The sequence below is a fragment of the Orussus abietinus genome, unplaced genomic scaffold (genome assembly GCF_000612105.2).
Source record: "Orussus abietinus isolate OABI.00-Male unplaced genomic scaffold, Oabi_2.0 scaffold11, whole genome shotgun sequence".
Classification (NCBI taxonomy): Eukaryota; Metazoa; Arthropoda; class Insecta; order Hymenoptera; family Orussidae; genus Orussus; species Orussus abietinus.
Genome location: NW_019396016.1, coordinates 213,641 through 231,198, shown reverse-complemented (window position 1 = coordinate 231,198; position 17,558 = coordinate 213,641). Strand labels below are relative to the sequence as shown.

At 47.0% G+C, this 17,558-nt stretch overlaps 1 protein-coding gene across 6 annotated transcripts in view; it reads right to left on the bottom strand.

Moving 5' to 3' along the window:
• Positions 1-464: 464 nt before the first annotated feature.
• The window catches only part of LOC105704080 (elongation of very long chain fatty acids protein AAEL008004), a 28,822-nt gene continuing 11,728 nt past the window's right edge, over positions 465-17,558 (bottom strand). For all 6 annotated transcript variants that reach the window (XM_012432971.1, XM_012432972.1, XM_012432973.1 and 3 more), the window contains 4 exons: positions 14,354-14,544; positions 7,043-7,180; positions 6,275-6,517; positions 465-5,541 (listed from right to left, as the gene is read on the bottom strand). In XM_012432971.1, coding sequence (XP_012288394.1) covers positions 5,182-5,541; positions 6,275-6,517; positions 7,043-7,180; positions 14,354-14,544 — 932 coding nt within the window. In that variant the 3' untranslated portion in view covers positions 465-5,181. The remainder of the gene's footprint in view (positions 5,542-6,274; positions 6,518-7,042; positions 7,181-14,353; positions 14,545-17,558) is intronic.

The window sequence follows — 17,558 nt, the reverse complement described above, 5'->3', positions numbered from 1 at the left end:
CTTATCACCGAGTTGTTTCCATAATAAAGCGACATTAAGATATACAATTGCACGGCACGCGCCTGACATGTCAAATGTTATCGCGGCGTCTAAACAATGAGCATCGATTTGCATAATCGGCTTTAATCGGGACTGACCTCACGGAGTTCAAAGAGAAGCAGCCGCAACACTTCCGAAATACATGTTCCATGATAATTAGTAAATCACCTATAAGTCAATTAGTTCCTGGACTATCCGATACCCCCGCGACACCTTATCGCTATCACGGCTGATAAAGCTATAAAATTGAGGATCTGTCTAAAATCACGGTCGAATGAGTTTAATTCCCCGTGTCAAAGCGAAGAAGACTCTCACGTACACACGTGTCATGAACGGCTCTCTATACAAAACCATTAAACATGAAATCCGCGAAAATGTAGTCTAAGATCACGGCGGAGAGGGCTGCAACCCGACGCCGGAGGTTCTTACTTCACGGCTCTTTATTCACTTCAGTTTTGCGCAATTCTCCCCAATTATGTACAAAAATATAATGAGAATCGATAATCGTTACAAAGTTTAACATTAGGTACATGACGATGCGTGTGAGTCTCGGTGCGTCCGCGGTCGAGTGGCGCCGCCGCCCCGGCTAGGTTCCCGGCGTCGCGGCGCGCGCCTCCCGGGGCAGGAACCGGCGCCCCTCAGGGTTGGGATCTCCGATGTGCGCGTGCGATCTCGTTGCGGCGAATCGCGAGTTAGAAAAAGGTCTGAGCTCATCCTCACACGTCGAGCGGCACTCTGCATCCCCTCTCTCGGCGCTCCGTTAGCCTTGCGGTCGTCGCTAATCACACGGCGAGCGAAGGGACCGCGATTTCGGCCCGGCGCGGAAACGGCGCCGTCCTTCCACGTCCACACACATAAGTACGCGCTTCCCGGTCTCCTGTTCGAAGATTTAAACTAAGCGATGCTTGTGCTCGCCTCGCGTACAAGGTCGACGATCTCGCCCGCGCGCCTCCGTGAGCCGAGCGAGCGGGCGAGAAATGCGCGACTCGCGTTACAGTCACGGATGCCGGGAGCTTCAATGACACTTTGATTTCATTTCGGTATGTCTGAATCCTAGATCCCGGTCGGAACGACCAGTTCACGATGCATTGTACACGATACCCTGCACCCTGGGTGCAGAAATCGTTAGGTCGTTCCGGACTCCGGGATCCTAGACTCGTACAGAGGACGCGTTCGCTTAACTCGCACGACTTCTCGCAGTTATAGTTCCCTAAAACCGAGGATTCCTGATTGTTCGTGGCCCTTGGTCCTATCGCACAAGTCCTTGACTGAGAGAATTTCATTTTTAACAATGCGTCCTGAGGCTTTGCCGCCCGGAATGGATTACGGAGGCGCTCGATTTCTTTTTTTTTTTCTTCCTTTGCGGTTCGTGCGTATCAGTGATTACAGCATGTTCTCACGCATGCGGTAACGCCGGAGCGAGCGATACGAGCTTCTTTTGGAAAAACCGCGAGAGTCACGTAAAACCACAGAAGCGGAATTCTCGTCGCGCGAGATGATTGCGAACGAGTCACGCCCGGACATTCGTGCTTAATTTGAGGTTCCCGCATTCGCGCCAGTTTCGTTCAACCACTGTACATGGATATATATCTATACATATTTATATTGTATATATGTCAAAGCGAGTTGCCACGTGTCCCAGAGAAACAACAAACGCGTAAACAGCTACGCGCACGCTACCTGGTAATAAACATACGCGAGCGAGCATTTACTTAGCTACTTAACTCAGGTTCGCGCCAATCGTCGAGTACTTTCCATACTAGATGCGTTAATCTCCGATGTACATTTGCCCATAGGTGACTCTTAGAGGACAAGCAAGACGTTTGACTTTTGGAAGGACGATCGACGTATGGCATCTGCGAGTTAGAACATATATGCCGGGGTTTGGAAATCAATTCCTGATGACTTGCCATGCAGCGTGCAAGGCCCCTCCACCCGGCCGCACATCAAGAGGAGAGCCCGCGCTACACCCTTCACATTTCCAGATTTTTCGGCTCAAGGATCCACGATATCAAAAATCACCTCGAGCAAAAGTTATTCCGCAGGTTCTGGCGCGCAATTTTTGTGAGAAGCGTTTTTTGATATCACGTACCGATAATGTGATTTCTCACAACTTATCGATAACGGTTCCTTCGAACACGTAGGAAGTGGTGGCGCGGGCAGTCATGACGTCGCGGCTTAACGCGGTATGACATTTTGGAAATATTTCAATGTCTGGAGCATCCAGGACAGTATTTCGAAAATATATACCGGTGATTGGCCGTGTTTTAGGGTCGTAGAAACTTTGGACGCTGCATGGCCAAATTTTTTTTCGAGCAATCGAGCGGATTCGCAACTCCGGAGGGTCAACTTTGAGTGTCCGGCATTTTCCACCTAGGATCGAACTACCATCGATTCGGAAGTGGATGACGATATGAAAACGCCTAAGACTCGGAATCGAAAATGTCGTATAAAAAGCCTAACTTTCCGCGCAGTCAGGAGGGAGAGAGAGAGAGAGAAAGAGAGACAAAGGACGAAACAAGAGGCTCGGTATGAACGCGTGTTACAAACGACGAGTCGCGTATAACGAAACGCCATACATAGACAACAAAAGTCAGGCGACAGTGGCCCCACCATTTCGAGAGCGATTTTCCGAAACGTACTGAGTTCCAATCTGGGGCAGTTTTTTCCGATTATACATATATAAAAGAAAAAAAGAAAATTGACTGATCTGACAAAGGAAGCACTAACCACACTCACGTAACAATCGCCGAATGATCGCTAATAGACGCTTATGAATTAGAATTAGAGCGGCGCCCAGTCGGTACAACAAATTGAACTAGTTAATCGACTTATTAACAACGGATCCCAACCGGCGCTCTAATTACAATTTCCAATCGCAATTAGCAAGTTAATCAGGAATTATATTACAGACATAATCAATGCCGTCAATTATCCGAACAACCATCCTCCGCTTTCGTTGCTGTTCAGATACGTCCAATCGCATTAATTATTAATCATAAAACGCATGTCTTTCTGGAAACGAGAGTCGGGCAAACGATCGAGTGGGTCGGCGGGACGTATTTGAACCAGCGGGGTTAAAATTCGCTCGTCGAAGACCTCGAAATTACACGAATTGTACCTCGGTGAGCCCAATGCACCTGCATGGGTACGCATCGATTGTACGCAATATTGCGAGCGCTCGTGGAAAACGCTCACAAAGACACCCTGACCGCTGGCTACAAGGATACAGTGCACTAATCCACAGTCAACTCGAACCTATCGATTCCAAACCGTACTTTCGTATCACAGTTTCGGTAGTCTACGCAACAGTAATTACCTATTTGCATATCAACATCACCCTGACCCAGTACGTTCTGGAAAACGACGTAATATAAAAGACACGAAGAGGACGGGCTTACACGAACTCCTAAGTCGCGTTAGTCCATCGCGATTGACAGATGACAAGAAAGTTAAGGCGTTACTAATGTGACTTCCGAAGACCCAATTGTTTATGAAACATGGGTGTAAACGATTGGATGTATCTAGTTTGGAGTAAAGTTTCACGTACGAGACTCCTCGGATGGCACTTTTCGTAACGCCTTAACGCCATAAGGAGTGCATGTAGGTCCGTCCCTCCAAATCGGACACCGAATTTATTTGGAGCGTCCCTTCAATCGAGTGCATGGCCGGAATTACGGGTCTAGCTCGACTCTACATCCTCGTTCCTCGTTCCATGCCTGGCCTCGATTAATATTCGGCGTGCTAAGCAGGGGGGAAAAAGCGAGAGAACCGACTTATTGTGCCGCGCGACCGGCGCGTGACCATCGAGTAGCTTCGCAGTGAAAATCGAAGCATTGAACACAATCGGGGCAGTCGGACGAAAAGACGAAGTCGAGGCCGCACATGTCCCTGGAAGGTTTTCCCGACCTCCTCAAGGTGTCCCGGGGATCCTCGAACAAGATCAGCAGCCTCGGCCGTTTCCTCTTCAACGAGGCGAATGGTGAACACACCCGCGCCATTCTCGAATCGCCGTGTCAAGTGCACCCAGGCTCCTGCCACGACCTAAGTAATAACCGTGTATTAATGTTCTCCTTGCAGCGAAGCTAGACGTCGCCTGGACCCGCTCCTTGTCGGGGACGATGTGTACGCGAGAGGAAGACAACACGTGGATGAGGTGCGAAGACACGAGAGATGTCCGATCCCAAGTGAGTGGACCTGCAGAAGCTGGAGAAGTCCGCAGCGGATGAGCTGTTTGCGTATAGACGTTAATAATTCCCTGGTGTATCTTCAGCTTCCTACTGGATGGACCAAGCTCGGTGGCCGGGAATATCCAGGTTGGCGAGGAGACCTTTACGGATCGGAGAACAACGTCCTAGGAGGCCATGTCCAGTTTAGGATTTCCCCCCTTTCCGTTGACGAGGTGCAGAGAGGGAAGAAGTGCCCGATTTAAGGTGGGATTCAGAGATTCGAGGATTTCCATCCAGGTATTATCACTCGATTTGATACCTCGAATAGCCCTTCGCCTTTTGCTCCTCGTGTTCCTCTTCCGCAAGTTAGGGGTATGGATGAAGAGGTTAGCCAGTCGAGCGGACGACGTCCGTGATAACGTAATTATATAAACCATTAACCGATATTCTTAATATTTCTCCTGTTTTAGTTTCTTCCCAAGGTGTCCCAAGGTCCCTAACCCCCTCTTCGGGGGACTCGACCCCTCTTCGAGGAAGAATCGACGAAGAATGCGATGAAGAATCGCCGATGAGCGCTTGTGTATCTTTCAGGCGACTCTGCGAATGTCTTCTCTGTGTCCGTCCATGTCTCCGCCGCCGATTCCGGCGAATGATGCGACCAAGGTCGGGCATTGTTCGTTTATCCCTTTCTAGCGATCGTGCGAGGTGCAACGGCGTCTCGGCGTCCGATGTCCGACCCAAGGAAGACGCGTCCACGTGCACCCCGACGTCTCTTCGACAGCTGCCGTACGCGTTACATCCGGCGCCTCCGGTGTTCTTGGTAGGATGATCAGTTATTAAACAGTTCTCGCACTTCCTCTTCCTGCTCTCCAGGTTCTGTCTTACTCTTGACGGTAGTTTTGTCGCGATGTCTCGCTCAACGGCGATCAGTTCCAGGTAATGAATGGTGCGATGCATGGGTCGACCTCGCACATTAGGCAAGCTTCTTCTCGGTGTTGTTGTTGGCGACGTAGCCGTTGTTCGTACCGTTGCTGTAACAACTGTTGTACTCGCTATTGTAGATGGTGGCGTAGGACGACACCCCGTTGGCCTTTGGCCTGGTTTCGTCGTCCAGGACAGGCATACAAGCGCCGAGGGAGGTGTGCCCATTCTCCTGGCGACACTTCGTCCTCGCACTCCTCGAGGGCTCGGTGTACTTTGACTTGTAGAAGTCCGAAAACAGACCCAGGAACAAGACTCCGTGCAACCCGATCCAAATCATGAAACTGCGCGGGTAGTCGCACTCCGTGAAGAGCAACTGGAACTGATGGGTCATGATCATGACGAACTGAACCTGAAATTGAACGCAAACGGCTGATAAAATCCATCTGCTAGACCGAGGCTCGTGCTCGTACCTCACTTTTAGTGTCTTTTACCTAATTAAGGTGATATGAAAGTGGCTGAGGTCTGAGGGGTGAATCGTAAATGAAATTTTTCTCGAGACTCGATGCATCGATACGTTTGAAATTTTACTTCGTCAATGTGGGAGCCCTAAGGCAGGTTCCGACACCCATAAAATTTAATTTCTGAAAAATTTGTTGATGTTTTAATTTCTTAGAAAAAAAAAAAAAAAAAATTGAAATTTCATGAGGGTTAGGGCTTTAATTATGGTTTTGACATTCATGCGGTTAAATTTCAGATTATACTGTGCATCCAATTAGGAGAAACGTTTCATAAACTATTGATCTCACGGATGCTACTTTCATATACCCTTAAAGATTACAGATAAAGGATGTCTATTAACGCTAAAGTGAGGTATTTGTGCGGACCTCGGTCTCTGGTCCAAGGATACTTAACAAGTTTCACAGGTAACTCTGCCGTATGAATTTACCAAATTATTAGTCTTCCTAATTCATGCTTTTACACCGCCTTAAAGATTACAAACCAAAAAAAATATCTTTTATAGTATGAATCCGTGGCCTGACCCGAGGATATTCAAGCTTCGCAGGTAACATTCTACCAGGTGAATTTCCTCAAGTTTTAATCATTCCACATCCTTATAGACACGACTGAACGGTGATCCTCACCATTTGGAGGGTTGTTAGGTATTTCTTCCACCAGATGTACTTCTGGTACTCGGGTCCCATCGCCGCAACCATGTAGTAGAAGTACATGATTATGTGGACGAAGGTGTTGAGAAGGGCGAAGAAGGTGCTGTGACCACCAGGTGCGAACTTAAGGCCCATCCACACGGAGAACGGCATGACGCCGTGGTGGATGACGTGGAGGGTCGACACGTGTTGGTTCTTCTTCCTCAGAATGAAGAACAGCTGAAACGTAAGTGGGCGGTTAAAAGATTGCGTGCTAAGGTCTTAGCTGGTGAAAAAAAAAAAAGAAAAAGAGAAAAGAAATCCACCGAGTCCCTCCATAGGTTCCGAACAGCTGACCGTAGGCGTAACGTCGAGGGGACCGACGCCGGGACGTCGACGCAAAATTACGTCACTCGAGTTTTTCCCAAGAATGAGGCCACGGGTCTTTTTACGACAACTCGCGTTTTACGATATCGATCGTACAATGCGGAGGAGTACATTCGAGCGCACCAGAGTGACTACTCTTGCAGCGAGCCGTTTTGCATATTACGGCACCGTCATCGGTACACCAGCAGAAGACACCAACACATTTTATTCCTGACCTGCGCATCCGGGCATCGAAGATTGACATTCGACGTACGCACTATCATCGCCCTTGACGTTACCGTCCACCGTCGTCAGGCCGAGTGTGTATCACTCCTTGTGAGTATTATTTTCGAACTGGCACGAGTTATTCTTGGGAGCGCAATTTCTCTGCAGCCTTACCGTGTCGAAGAATTCGGTGAACTTGCTGAAGTAATACCACCAGCAGGTCTGGGCCATCCTTAACCCCAGCGGGCTGTTCGAGTAGTCCACCGGTTGACACCGGAAGCTGTACCCCCTCGCCCAGCCGCTCATCAAGTACTGAAACATAGACGACCTTCAATCGCAGTCATACACGTTAAATAGCCTATTAATACGGCCCGATGTACTTGATCTGCCCTGTCACCGAGATCAAATGAACTCCGTGATAAGAGGCGAGACGTGAAGACCGCCGACGTTATTGGCGCCGTTCGTTAAGGCGATATGAAAGTGCCGTCTGGGGGGAGGGTCTCGTTTATGAAACTTTCCTCTGAAATGGGTGGACCGAATGGTTTGATATTTTACTACATGAATACGAAGGTCTTAATGAAAGTCCCGATACCCAGGAAATTTCGTCTGTCATCTTGGTAATTTGTGTAAAAATGAAATCTCACCGTCATTCACAGGGTACAAGTTCAAACAACTCGGCACATCCACTTCGGAGAACAGTTTGACATTTTCATGTAATTATTATTAATTTGATATATATATAACATTTTTTTTTTATGAAGTCAGGGGTTTACTCAGGGTCTACATATTCACAGGGTGAAATTTTTTAAATAATTCCATCTATCCAGGGTGCTGAAAGGAATAATATGTGATTGACCTATCGGATGTCACTTTCATGTCACTTTAAGCGACAAAAAACGAGCGTTCGTCAAATCGAGACCTGCAAGGCGTCGATCAGCGATAAGTGCTTTCCCGGAGCGTTAAATTAGCGAACTTCACTAGTTCAACAAACAGCGCTCTCAATTAGCGCGTTTCGCAGGCCGGGGTCTCGGAATTGCGGATTTGCAATTCGCAGCTCTGTCCCGGAGGTGACTTAATTTCCCATGAATAACGACGGGATAAACGGGGGACAAGAGAGAAAAGAGGCTGCCGAGTGTCTGCGATTTGTATGCCGACAAATCATCGTCTCCGACGCCGAGCTGAGCAAACATCGGCGGATCGTATCGTGTACAAAGAGTCCATCTCTAGGTACCGTTTAAAATATTTCGACGTCTCGAACACTTTCCAAATATGTATGCCAAAATTGGAAACTGCGCACTTGGTGGAAAACCCCGACAAATACCACCTTCCGAGGATCGCCATTTCTACGCAAGAATTCTTAATGATAAGATGTGAAGGAAAAATGGATTTGAAATTTTTAGTATACATGGCCTCTGAAATTAGTATACTTGCATGCCAAAATTCTAAACACTGTATCTTGAAAAAGCTTCATCTGCATGTATATTAAAATTTCAAAAATGAATTTACAAGCGATAACAGGCCACCCAGCTCCGAGAAAACCGAGAACCCATCCAACCTTCGAGATCTAAATACCGTTCTGGAATTTAAATTATGGATTAACGCCCGGGAGTAGCCTCAGAATCCTGGGAGAAGATCCTTCGAGTGTTTGCGAGGAGCTTCAATGGGGCGAAGGAAGGAAAAAAGGACCCAGAAGAAGCTCCACCGAAAATGGGAAACATCCTGAAGTTCTTTCTGCGTGGGCCCGGCGATCTGCAGAAGTCTTCGGCAAACATTTGCTCTGCCGATGAAATACCTAGAAAAGACGCCGGAGATCCAGCCAATTTGAATACATCTATTTCGATGGGTGCTCATCAGAGGAGGAAACGAGACCTCCCATCGGAGGAGAGACGGAAGAGCGAGAATCAACACAGAGGAGAGATACGTGTACACGCACGCGTAAGTACGTAGGCGTAACTCGTTTCCCGAGGCGCGGAAATTGATGGGATGCTGGGAAGAGGGTTCCATTCGCCGGTAATTACTTTCCGGGTCCCCTCGTTTCGATCTTTTTACCCTTTCAAGAGGAATATGAACGGGAGCGGAGGAAGGACTACCTCGAGACATCTTTTACTTGGGATCTCTGGGAGCACTCTTTCGACCTTACCCTAAGAAAAAATTCTCTCCGACTCTAAGAAAATCACTTCTTTGAGTAATGCTCATTTAAATGAAATAACAGGGTTCTGGTGGGAAGAAAAAAAAATGTAATTACCCAAGTAAATCGTAGAATATTCCCTCGGTACTCTCATTTCGATGCGAAATATACTTTTGGCATTTGCCGTTCGTCGATTCATAAGGTATCCTGATTAGTCAAGAAATTCGGAACATCATTATCCTGTTATATTACTTAATGAATTCTAAGGAAGAAAGGTTCGACTTGTACGTTCGGGTGGATTTTCATTCGATACGAGTGGGTGTTTTATTGATGTAAGTAATAAATAAAAGCATCGATACTTTAGTCGTATCGGTTTATTCCTACTGGAGAGAAACGAGCGCTGATATCGAAAAGAAAGGCACGTGATGAAAGGAAGATTTTCAAGGCGGTCTTCAAGAATCAAAGACGCGTAAACATTAATAAGTCCTTCTTATCCAGCGTTAAACGAGGCGGAAAAGCGAGAGGATTAAGTAATCTCGGATTAACTAATCGAATCACCTCTTCATCCTCTGCGGTTTTCGCGAGTCCTTTCCATCGTCCATCGGTCGGACTGGCATGACGTACAAGAAGGCTTTCGCATTGACGACCTTCTCGGGTCATTCCGTCATTTCAATACTTAATAATCCCGACGACGTCAGTCAGTCTGAAGAGTATGCCGAGAGTTTCCACGAGTACTAAGTGCGTGCGTAATCACCTCAACGCGCATCGTCCCCCCCAGAAATCCTGTATAAACGAGATAGAGCCCTACTCCACAACGGATTACAAAACCCAATTGAATCAATAATTAAATTGCCCTTCGTCTCTTCCTCCGTGCAATTTTAATAATTAAACGATTTCAACTCCCGGCATAGGAAAACAGGTCGGAAATGTCGGATCCGGCGAGTCGTGACGCTGGGAGCAATTTACCCGGGAAAACGTGCAGTCCGGCTCGAGTGCATTAAATTGCAATTATTTCCCCGGACAATCCCCCTGAAGTCCGCGGTGTTAATCCCATTATCCTCCGAATTTACATTTTATTCCGGGCTCTCGGCTAGGTACTGCGATTTAAGGGGACTTCGAAATGACATCGGAGGGGCCAATCATGAAATCATTTCTCCAAACTAGGCCTACCGAATCGCTTCGATCTTTACAACGTGAACGTGAAGGCTATAAGGAAGACCCTAACACCCATGAAATTTCATTTTTTATACAAAAACTTTGAAGATATCTATAAAGAAATTTGTTAAAAATTAAAATTTCATGGCCGGAGGGACCTTCCTTGTAGCATTAACATTCACGGTGTAAAGTTTGAAACGAAGCGATACGTCCTGTTCGGAGAAAAGCTTCATAAACGAGACCTCTCTGATGCCACTATTGCATCTCTTTAAATAGTTTATTATTCAACGTCGGATGCACCTCGTGGTAGGAAGTCTTTGCGCGAGGAGCGTCGAGTTCTGCGTTTCGAAGATACCGCGGCCGGGTTCTGGGGATGAATATTAATAAATAATCTCCCAATGGTCCCGATTCGTGGATATCGATACCCGGGACTTTCCTCCGTCGAGAGTAAAAGTTCCGACACGAGGAGAGGCCGTTGACGGGCCCGAGGGTCAGCAACCTCATCGGCGATCGATGCTGACTTTGTCCGGCACGAAAGTGCCGTTCCTTTAGAAAGAGCATTCACGGCGGAATTTTGCCACGCCGATGGATTCCGTGTAATAGAACGAGAGTACGACTAGGAGCCGGATACGAGACCAATGCAGATCTTGAAGGAGCTGGACCAGATTTTTCCGAAAAATTCTTCGCCCTCAACGCTACCTTTCGCCTCGTCAGCTGATTTTTCCCCTGTCAGCTGATTTTCACGTCGTCGTCCGATCTCAAGAAATCAGTCACTCGAGACCTCTTGAATGTTGCCGTATATAGATGTATAATATAATATGCAAAAAATGCCCTAGTTTTTATCCACCAGTACTTTCCATAAAATTCTCAATATTCTAGACCGTATTCACAAGAGACTAAGATTCGGAGTATTTATAAACTGCCCTCAAATTTTAACAAAACAATCCAAATGTTGACACTCGATTTTCCTATAGACACACCGAAAAAAAAATAAATAAAAGGTTCATGCCTATAAAACGGCCAGCTACATGTGCGTACTCTCCCTCAGTTACAAATGTATCTCGAGTCGCATTCCCCTCAAAAAAAAAAACCCAAATCACCTATTTTAGCCAACGCATTTTGTTCAAAATAAGGATACCAGTACACCACCTAGATAGTAGGATCAAATCATAACTTCCTTCGATCAGCGTGCAAATTACAACTCCTTTCGCTCGTCCGTGAGCTTAGCTTTCAATTTGAATAAATCAAGTAAAATAAATAAAAATCGGATTAGTGTAGGAAAATAAGAAAATCGACACGCTCGGAATGCAGGGCACAGAAGTGCGCTCTTATCACTGGCCTCGAAGCCCTTGTAGACAAAACGGTGATTATTATAATCACCCGGTGGCAAGATCCGAGATCCCTGTCCGAGGCACATTTTGCATAATTTCCTGCGGTCTCCCTTCGTGTTGGAGAAAACGGGAGCGACGTCATCGGCGGAGTACACGCGGCTTAACAGGTGAGCAAGTGCAGCCCGTCCTTCCCTTGCCCTACATAACCGAGCCACTCGATCGGACACTCGACACGACGTACTCGAGGAGCACTCGAGGGGCCAAGTTGGAGTCTCCAGGATGTCCCGGGACTCGTTTTACACGTAGATCCGCACAACGAGGCGCGGCTTTAATTGCTTAATCGCCGGGACATCCTGCGAATTTCCATATTTCCGCTCGGCCCGAGTGCGAGTTCAGCTTCTACGGATGCGAGCCTGCCCCAGATAACCTTATCACAATTTCTGATCAATCTGCTGATCAGCTGTACTCCGCCGTTGCGCGAAAATCCATAGGTACACTCGATCTTTACGGGAGAAATTTCGATCTGGGAAAAAAGATGAATTAAATTGAATTTAATTAAGGATTCACTGAGAAAAAAAAAAATTAGTTACATTATAGTAATATACACCGTTGACATAGGTGTACTGTTGCCGGAACCGTATATAATTCCAAGCAACAACTCTTCTATCGGGAGAAAAATTGACGTCGACTTTAAACCAATTGTTCCCGATTTAAAATAACTTCCTTAACTCATCCTGACATTTCCTCGGACGTACTTGATCGCAGAATTTTTCTCGACGTGATGCATATCTCTGAGTCAATTAATTCGTTCTTTTTATTTTATTTTCCGTACGCCTGTTCGCGGACTTTGTGAAGGTTACAAGTTCACTTCTTGCAGAGGTACGAACTGTGTGTTCATTAATAAGCTTGCAATTGTTAAGCAACAAGAAGGAAAGAAAAAAACGGAAGAGAAGAGAAACGACAGCAGATACAATTTGCCGGCGGCCTCTTGAAACGGCTCGATATTCTCTTTCGGGAATAATGCGGGAATTACGATGCAAGGGAAACTCGGTTACCGGGAGAAAGAGACATCTTCCGCGTAACAGAGGAGTCGTTTGCGGGTATTTAGACCGAGGCCACTTTTATGCCGTCCCTAATAGTCTCGGCGGTGCATCTCCCGTGGGCGCCTTGAAAGTGACGCGTTTTACGGCGGCGGTTCAAGCACCTTTCCGGGGGAAACGGCGCGGGCGGGCCGCGATTTGCCGTAATTACTCCCCCATTTACGATCGAGCCCGAGGTAAAATGTCAAAATCGGCGACCGCGAGGCAGTACCCCCTTTTCCAGCGATTCCGGGAGAAATAATGAAGTAATCCCGCCGATGGGTCTCCCGTCGTGGGAAAAGCTCCGAGAGAGAAAGAGAGAAAGAGAGAGCTTGCGCTCGTACCTCCTCTCTTGGGTAGGCACGGTAAACATCAAAGCGCGGTAATGGAATCCTTTATGAGGACACTCGCCACGCGAGTCCTGTCCGATGGCCAGGACGTCGCTAATTCCCTGCATTTGCGATACCCCGCGAATGGATTTTTTTTCTTCCCCCCAATCATCTCTCTCCTTCCGCCTTTTTTCCATTTCCTATACATTTATTATTTGCGGCATAGCATGTCGGTATGGCGTAAAAAATGGCCGAGTCTCCAAGGAACGAGAAGCTCCATCGGTAGAACGTGTGCCCATCGAGGAAGACACCCTGGGGAGAAGAAAAAAGAAAAAAAAAATGTCATTCGACCGAAGAAACGTTCCTTCGAATGGTACCGATGAGATAGTTTGTCAATTCCCGCAACGGAAGAATTATCATAAGTTATTAAAGAATTTGGTCATGTTGACTGGATATCCGGGGGTTCGTGTAGTAACCATATTCTTCGGCCGAATCAGTCTTTTTTTTTTTTCGGGAATATCTTCCTGCCTGTACGATGTTGCACGGGGTGGTAAACAATTTATACATTTTTAGAACTGTCATGGGAATATTGGAAGCCTGAAACGGAACGTGTCCGATGTCTCGTCGGACGACAGGTGTCATCTCGAGACGGCAGGTGTCAATGGATAAATCTGCCAGGTCAGGTCGAGCAAACCACACGTACGAGATCAGGTTATCGATGTTTGACCGATTGCGTCTCGTCATCACGTCGTGGATTCCGGGGGTCTACAGGTGTCGTTGACACCGCTCGATTCCGGTCGTCGAGTTTATCGCCGACCAGAGGAACGTCGGGGAAGTCGATCGCACGTGACTCTGAATCCCATATAAACTTCGAGCGATCATTCCGATTTATAAAAAACGCCCTTAAATCATATCTCAAGGTGATATGAAAGTGTCCTCGGGTGGTCAAATTATTAATAAAATATTTCTCCAAACTAGGTGCATCAATTTGTTTGACATCTTAACGCTTGGCAAGGTGTTATCTGGTACACCTTACGTACGCGTACCCAAGGTTACCGAATAAGTAAAAGTCGTTTCCAGTAGGCGGCACTTAGGCCAATTGTTACAGATCAGGATCGAGGCCTATCGGTCGGCCCGTTAGACACGAGAGCGTGGACGAGCCCCAGGAGTCGTGACTCGTGACACGGGTGTACATAACTGTAGTGCCCCGTGCACTCGACATACCGAATGCGAGGTGAATTCGAATCGGTCACGTAAAGGCTCGAGGTGAGTACTTGCGCACTCGCTCATTGTGCGCCCCAAGGTCTCCCGACACGGACACCTCGACACCGTCGACGATTTCGGGGTACCGTTCGAGGAGACTAGAAAATCGGCCGCCGGCCATGGCCCAGAATCGGCGGCCAAGATTCACGGGGAAAGTCGAGGCCTCCTTTTTCTCGAGGGTGTCGCCATCGGGGTCTCACCTCGTAGAAGATCCAGAGGGAGAAGAGCGTCTGGACGAGGTTGTAGGTTATCAGGAGGCCGCGGAGCTCGAAGGGCTTCCGGTTCTCCATGAGCCTCGGGCCCAGGACCTTGCTGAAGTAGACGTACGACATGCATATCGCCACCGTGGGGAAAGGACTGCTCATCATCGGCCACTCGTTTACCCTGGGATCTGGAAAAAAAATCACGGTTCATCGATTAATCGAGGGATTAGGGTGATACGTAATGACCCTTAGGTCATTCCATATTAATGAAAATTCCAAGCCCAGCCCAATATTAATAACAATTTTCGCCCTCCCTGCAGGGTACTATTTCCAGAAATCAGGACCGGAGTTCTCTGCTTCTCTTTCTCGAGTTATACTCCTCTTTTTCGGAGCATTTCAAGGAATAAGCCGCGAAGAGTGCCGCCACCTCGAGGGGGGAAATCTCCTCGGGATTTTAGGCGGATCCCGAGGGAATTCTTACCTCGAATTCGCGCCCGATTTTTCAGGGATCATTTCGAATCTCTACGAGGTAAGGAGCTCTCTCCTCAGGGATGAGGACAGGGTAAGGATGGGTAAGGATAGGTAAGGACGGCTTTCGAGTCCTCCAGCGCGGGCGGAGCTCAAATGCAAACCCTGGAACGAGAGCGGTCTCGGCATCGAGAGTACTTCCCTCATTTCTGGGGCTTTTTTGCCCGACAATGCGGTAATTAGGACTAGTAGGGAACAATGCTCGATTGCGACAATGCGGTGCTCCGGTGCCTAGGTACCCGGCCGTAGACAATTATTAGAGATATGGAGAAACTCTTCCGTTTATTATCCCGTCCACTGCCACTCTCTGTTCTACCTCCGGCGCAAAAATGCCGCCTGTGAACAATCCGCGATTATCGTTCAGGAAAAAAAAAAAAAAAATTTCTGTACAAATCTTTCAACAGTATCAAAAAAAAAATATTTATAAAACTTTTCCTTAAACTGGATGCAGTCGAATAATTTTAAACGTTATCACGTGATTACGGAGGTCCTAATGATGGTCTTCAAAAATCCCGAAATTTTATCTATCAAAAAAGAATTTTTTAATATTCACTCCGGACAGGGACCAAAGAAAAAAAAAAATCTTTCCACATAATGAAATTTCCCGAGTCTCAAGACCTTCGTTAGGACCCCCCATAACAACGTGTTAACGTTTCAGATTATTCGGCTGCACCGAATAATATGATTTTCTCATACAGAATATATGACACATTCATGGCACCTCAAACGACGGATTTATCCGCAGAATGGCGTAAAGGGAAAGGAAATGGGAAGGGATTATTCGCCGGCTAGAAGGGCGGGAGAACGAAGGTTCGCCCCATAGGCAAACACCCCGCAACGCGTTCATTAATTAACCGAATGCCCCGGATTAATAATCTCCTCTCCTCGCAAAGTTAATTTAACGACGGCCCGACAGGTCCCCTCTATAAGGTCGGCACGGAGGGTGAGCTCGGTAAGGTTGAATTACAATTACCGAGGGCCATTAGCGGGGGCCGTCGTTGAATTTCTGGACAAATAAATATCGCCCACCCCCGACCGTGGGTGAGGCATAGGGAAACGACAGCCTAGCTCGTCCTCGTTTATCTAAGGAGACATGTCGCCGTTCTGACGAATCGATTACCCCGCCGGCGACGTTATTGCTATTCATCCGCAGCGTAATTTTCTGCGGTTAAAGCGATAATGGCCTAATAGCGGTCGGGCAACGGAAGGCATTTTTCCCGGTACGAATCGATTCGCTTTTGCGTGCCTTGAGGGGGAAAAAAAAAAAAAATTCCACTTCAAGCACAATCGAAAACGAATTTCGGAATTGCGAGAAGGCAACATTTCGTCCATTTAACGAGATCGTCCGATTTGTTGCACTTGGACCCTCCCGGTAAACCATTCGGTCGTATAAAACCGAATTTACCTCCATTTGACCAAACTCGTTTGTTTCGATGAATTAAAAAGTCTTTCGGTTAAGTCATTTCGTCTATTATGAAATATTCTAGTCAACGAAGTTCCCCCCGAGTAGCACAAAATATGTGTCTTACATTCTCTGTACATTTAACGAATATCGTACCTGCTGTATATATTTACCAGACATTTGAAGTGTTTGCAAGGGATTTACTTTATAGTGTTATTTCTTAAATATTGCTCATGTACATCCTGAACGCTTTCGAAATGCTTAAAAGTCAAAGTCACGTGTTTTGCCCCCACGATTACTCTCCCGAGCGCCCAATTTTCGCGTCCCTTGGTCGCGGCCTCGAATTCCCACAATGGCCACCTAATTGCACAACAGGCCTTCCTCCATTGTTTCCCCGGTTTTCTGCATTGCGGTACCGATTTCAGTTCGAGGTTCGACCTCGCGGGTCGATCGCGCCGGAAGAAAAGTAGGCCCTTCCGGCTCGTGGGAGTGCTCGAAGCGCGATTAGGGAAACGCAAGCTCGCCTGTCGGCGCGTTATTAAGGTGATAAGAAAGGGTCAATCTATATGCATATCGGAACGTCAAAATATTTACGAAATCAATCTCCAAATTGGGTGCACCTCCAACTAAGAGAACGAGGACTTGATCTTACCGTCTGGCGGAGTTTCATCAAACGACTTGGCGTTTTGCAAATCGCCGAATTTAACGATTTTACTGCGACATATCTGTCTACGCATACTTAGGATAACACCTACGTAGATGGGAGGCCTAGGGCCGTGGCCGTGACAGAAATCGCGATGTCGCAATTTCGCTGAGCCGGCGCTGCGATTAGGCATTCGCGGTATCGGCCGCGCTCGTTCGAGCCGCTTTCACGAGCGCGAACGGAGTTGACGAGCGGAGTCGGTGTGGCTTCTTTAGCTCGCAGGAAAAAAAAAATTAAAATACCAACAGGGGGAATATCGCGAAGGAAACGAAAAAAAAAACCAATAGAAAGGAACAATGGAAATCGTGAAAAGGACTTGCCATGAAATTTTTGGACGGGGTGGAAGAATTCAGACTAATCCACTGGAGTATCCCATAAAGTATTTGGGAATTGAAAAAAGAAAAAAAAAATAATGAAACGAAAGGAAAAAGGAAGAAGCAACGGATGCAATGGAATGGAGAAATGCGAAAATGTCATTTTCGTAACGAGTTTTGAGAGAATTTTTAGAACTGAATTACAAAGATCCATTTTACCGTACGCGTGAAACTTGCATAAAAGTGTTTGTCTAC